Source organism: Sinocyclocheilus grahami, unplaced genomic scaffold (assembly GCF_001515645.1).
Source record: "Sinocyclocheilus grahami isolate Dianchi unplaced genomic scaffold, SAMN03320097.WGS_v1.1 scaffold631.1, whole genome shotgun sequence".
Lineage (NCBI taxonomy): Eukaryota > Metazoa > Chordata > Actinopteri > Cypriniformes > Cyprinidae > Sinocyclocheilus > Sinocyclocheilus grahami.
The window spans coordinates 497,010-501,726 of record NW_015505810.1 but is presented as its reverse complement, the minus strand read 5'-3'; the positions used below and the strand labels follow the sequence as shown (position 1 = coordinate 501,726).

At 34.2% G+C, this 4,717-nt stretch overlaps 1 protein-coding gene across 1 annotated transcript in view; it reads left to right on the top strand.

The window, feature by feature from the left end:
• The window catches only part of LOC107558062 (methyl-CpG-binding domain protein 2-like), a 20,131-nt gene extending 17,470 nt beyond the window's left edge, over positions 1-2,661 (top strand). The window contains exons 3-4 of the mRNA XM_016241673.1: positions 949-1,116; positions 2,467-2,661. Coding sequence (XP_016097159.1) covers positions 949-1,116; positions 2,467-2,661 — 363 coding nt within the window. The remainder of the gene's footprint in view (positions 1-948; positions 1,117-2,466) is intronic.
• The last annotated feature ends 2,056 nt before the right edge of the window (positions 2,662-4,717 follow it).

The following is a 4,717-nucleotide window of genomic DNA, read 5'->3' as shown; positions in this document are numbered from 1 at the left end:
CACACACAAACACGCACACACACACACACACACACACACGCACACACACACACACACACACACACACACACACACACACACACACACTGTTTCAGTATTACAGTTTAATGACAGCCAATGTGATTTTGCTGAACAAGACCAACAGAACGGAGCTGAATGTGAATGATCTGTAAACATGAAAATCACTCATTCTTTTTACAGTATGTATTTATTTTATTTTTTTCATGTATATTAACTGTATTCATATGAATTTTTTTATTGAAATGAATTTTACTTGTTTTATTTATTTTAAACAAACACTTATTGTACATAATATTTCCTAAATATTAACTAAAAATAATCAGCAATTTATTATTTGATAATACTTAATATTTAGTTATTTATTTATTTATTTAATTGAATGAACTGTATTATTTTTAATTTAATTTTAGTGAATTTAATTTATTTAATTGTTACAAATTTCATTTTTATTTTTAATTTATTATTTATTAGTATTTATTTTAAATGAACACTTACTGTACGTAATATTTCCTCAAAACACAGGACGTATTTAGTCTATTAATCCAGTAATGCATGAGCGTGTGGCTGGAAGAGACTGGTGTGACTGAAGAAGTGTGAACAGACTTTGTTTGTGGACTGCTGTGAAGCACTGCCTCGCTCCGTTCTTCTGTAAGCTCTCTGTGTTAATGCTGCTTGCTCTTTTCCAAACAGTCCAGCAGTTGTCCAGACCACATCTTTGACCTTCACTTTCACTGGCTTCTGATTCGTCTCATAGAAATATAGTGCGAAATGTGTTTGTTTACGTCATAATAACATTTCTTTGTTCTGAAAACCTTGAGTGTATTTCCTGCTGAAATGAGACAAAGCGGCAGATCTTCAGCGTTTGGATCCTGATGTACAAAATGACTTTAGGTTGAGTATTTTGTAAATGCGTCTCTGTGTTCGTAGGGGAAGCCGGATCTGAACACGGCGCTGCCCATCAGACAAACAGCCTCCATCTTCAAACAGCCGGTCACTAAAGTGGTCAATCATCCCAACAACAAAGTCAAGACAGACCTCCAGAGAGCCACGGAGCAGCCGCGACAGGTGCCTCCATCACTCAGAGTTTGCCGTTTTAAATGAGGAATTCTGCTGTGCATTTGGCCAATTCTATTTGTTTTTAAATATTTCGATTTACCTTCATTTTTGTCTCCTAATTTTACTTTATTGTATTTTTAAGTTTTAGTTATCACTTCAGCTCCATCAGATTGTAATTTTAGTTTAGGTTTTAGTAATTCTGTCATGTGCTTTTATTTTTATTAGTTCTTTTTTATATTTCTATCTAGCTCTTACGTATTTTTATTTCAGCTTTAGCAATTTTAGTACTTCAGCTTAAACGTATTTTTACTTCAGTTGATTCGTTGAATCGTTTTTATATTTTATTTGAGCTTTATTACAATGAATGAAAACCTGATTAAGTTGTACATTATTGCATAAATGCAGCCATAATTAGACGGCATATAATATGCGTTTAATTTAGTCTGAATATTACATTGGCCAGAAGTTTTAATAATGGTAACACTTTATTTTAAGGTGTCCTTGTTACACATGTTGCATGCACTTACTATTATAATAACAATAAATTACGCATAATTACATGCAAGTAACCCTGAACCAAACACTAATCCTAACCATAACCATATAATAAGTGCATGTTGTTATTAATATTACTTAGAACTTAAATGTATAATTACACTGTAACAAGAACACCTTAAAATAAAGTGTAACCAAATTATTTCTCATCTCTCTGGAATACTCTTTAAATAAACAATTAGATGCATTTAGTTGCATTTTCAAGCTGTGACCACTAGAGGCCGCTGAAGGAGCGGTTTTCTCGTGCTGCACTCTTCAGTCTCAGGAAGGTTTGGCAGACAGAAAGTTCAGAGATGGATGGAGATGTTCTGTTTTCATTAATACACTCACATTCATCACATTTCAGACTTAAAGCTGGAAGCTGGATATAATCAGCAGCTCTGACGGTTTGTTTTCTAGACTCGCAGATATGATGCCTGCTGCAGAAAATATCTTAATAAAGTCAGAATAGATTATGCAAATTGCAAAGGAAATCTGCTGATTGTGCTCTATTTTCTAGATATAGGCCTATATGATGTGGGATTTATTTATTTATTTGTTTATTTATTTATCCATGCATTTACACATTTATGATGTTATTTAATTAATTAATTAATTCAGTTTTTTTATTGGTCTATGCAAGTTCTTAAAATATTTATTTATTTATTAGTGTATGTAAATTTGGAAATTAGATTTTCTCTCTCACACACACACTCTCTCTCTCTCTCTCTCTCTCTCTCTCACACACACACACGCACACAGTCACGCACACAGTCACGCACACACAGTCACACGCACACACAATCACACACACACTCTGGTTTGAATGCGTTTGCGATCGCTGGCTAACATGGGTGCTGTGGCGCAGGTATGGGGCCGGACTCGGCGGACGAGACGCTTCTGTCGGCCATCGCTAGCGCTCTGCACATGAGCTCGGCACCCATCACGGGTCAGACGTCCTCGGCGGCCGACAAGAACCCGAGCATATGGCTGAACACATCGCAGCCGCTCTGCAAAGCCTTCACCGTCACAGACGACGACATTCGGTAAGACTCATTTTCAGTCTCACTGCACATTACTGTATATGAAACGTCAAATCTGTAACTTTATAACATCTCATGCATTATAAAAATATTTGAACGCATTAGTTATGCCTCTTCATCTAATGTTTCATTTTATATTAATGCATTAATTGTGACTATATATATATACTGTATATATATAACCAGTTCGAAGGAAGAATAATGAGCTTTTTGGGTTAAAAAAAAGAAGAATTTCTTTATATGAAATTCGAATGGTATGACAATTAGAGATTAGACTGTACAGAAATCGAAATCTACTCGCTAATACACACTATACACACATAGTCACGCAATGCTGATGTTGTTAACATTAACAATTTGAGAATAAAATAGCGTGATTTATTGTAATGCTTCTTTCCTCAATTGGTCAGAACAAAAGTGGCAGACTCGTAACTTGTTCAGATGACAATATACTATTGTAATATAACAATATCATATTGTTTTTATTTTTAATTTTAATGCATTAATTAAACACAAGTGAACTAAGATTTTCCTGCTGTAGTTTCTTCAGCGTCCGGATGAGACACTGGGCTTGTGCTGTGGTGCAGTGGTTAAACGCTGGTTAGCAGAAGGTTGGGTTGAACCGTTAACTAAGCTAAGCACCCTCAAACGAAATCAATAGCACTCTCAGTTAAAGATCTGTCAAACGGTGCGCTATGGTTTGCGCTCCGGTTTCTATTTCAACATGTTTTTGCAGCGTTGAGCAGTGTAGACAATCGCAGACATATCTGTTGATTTCTTGAATCAGAGGCGTTTAAGATGAGTGACCGCTTTTTAGTGATTATAAGCAGAGCGATATATATACTGTATATATATATATATCTCCCGGAGAAAATTTAATATTTATTTGGTTATTTATTTATTTAAAATAAATTATTTGTGTTGTTTATTTAATGCTTTATTTAATTTTGTTTGTTTTATTTTAACATTTAATTATTGTTATTATTTATTTTAAAATGTATTTTATTTATTTGAAATTATTTATTGCAATTTTTAATTGTTTATTATTTATTCTCATTTTTAAAATTATTTTAACTTTTAATTATTTATTTGCAATGAATAATTTATGCATTTATTTTGAATAAATATTTAAAATGTTATGATTTTTAATATTTTACATTTTGTTTGAATAATTTTAGTAGTTTTATTATTTTTTAAATGAATTATAAATGTAAATTAATTTTTAATTTATATTTGTATGTTTATAGTTTTATTTTTACAGTTTTATTATATTAATTAATTAATTGATTGATTAATGCATTATTTATGTTTATTTTAAATGAACTATTTATTTATTTTAACATTTAATTATTTTGATTATTTATTCTTTTATAAAATATTAAAAAAAAATGTTTATAATTGTATAATTGACACAGATATGTTTCCATACTGAAATATGGCTGGTAGATTGATGATAATCTGAAGGAGCTAAATGTAAAAATTTCTCCGACCACTTCAACATCTTAAGACAGTTTTCCAGTCCAAAACACAAGATGGCAGTAGATGCACACGCATGAAGCACGTGTGTGTGTGTGTGTGTGTGCGTGTGAGAGAGAGAGTGTGTGTGTCTGTGTGTGCGTCTGTGTGTGTGTGTGTGTGTGTGTGTGTGTGAGTCTGTGCCTGTGTCTGTGTGTGTGCGCGTGTGGTTGGTGCAGGTTCTTCAGATCGATCCTGAAGCCACAGACGAGGAGCTGAAGAAGCGTTTCAGACAGGTAGATCTTCATCTCTCTGTGAGTGTGTGTGATTCAGAGAGTCTCAGTGTCTCACGCCCGTCTCTCTCTCTCTGTCCTCAGCTGTCCATCCTCGTCCATCCAGACAAGAACCAGGACGATGTGGATCGAGCCCAGCTGGCCTTCGAAGTGTGTGTGTGTGTATGTGTGTGTGTGTGTGTGTGTGTGTGTGTGTGTGAGTGTGTGTGTGTGTGTGTGTGTGTATCTGTGTATCTGTGTGTTTGTGAGAGAGAGAGTGTGTCTGTGTGTGTGTGTGTATCTGTGTGTGAGTATGTGAGTGTGTGTGTGTGTATC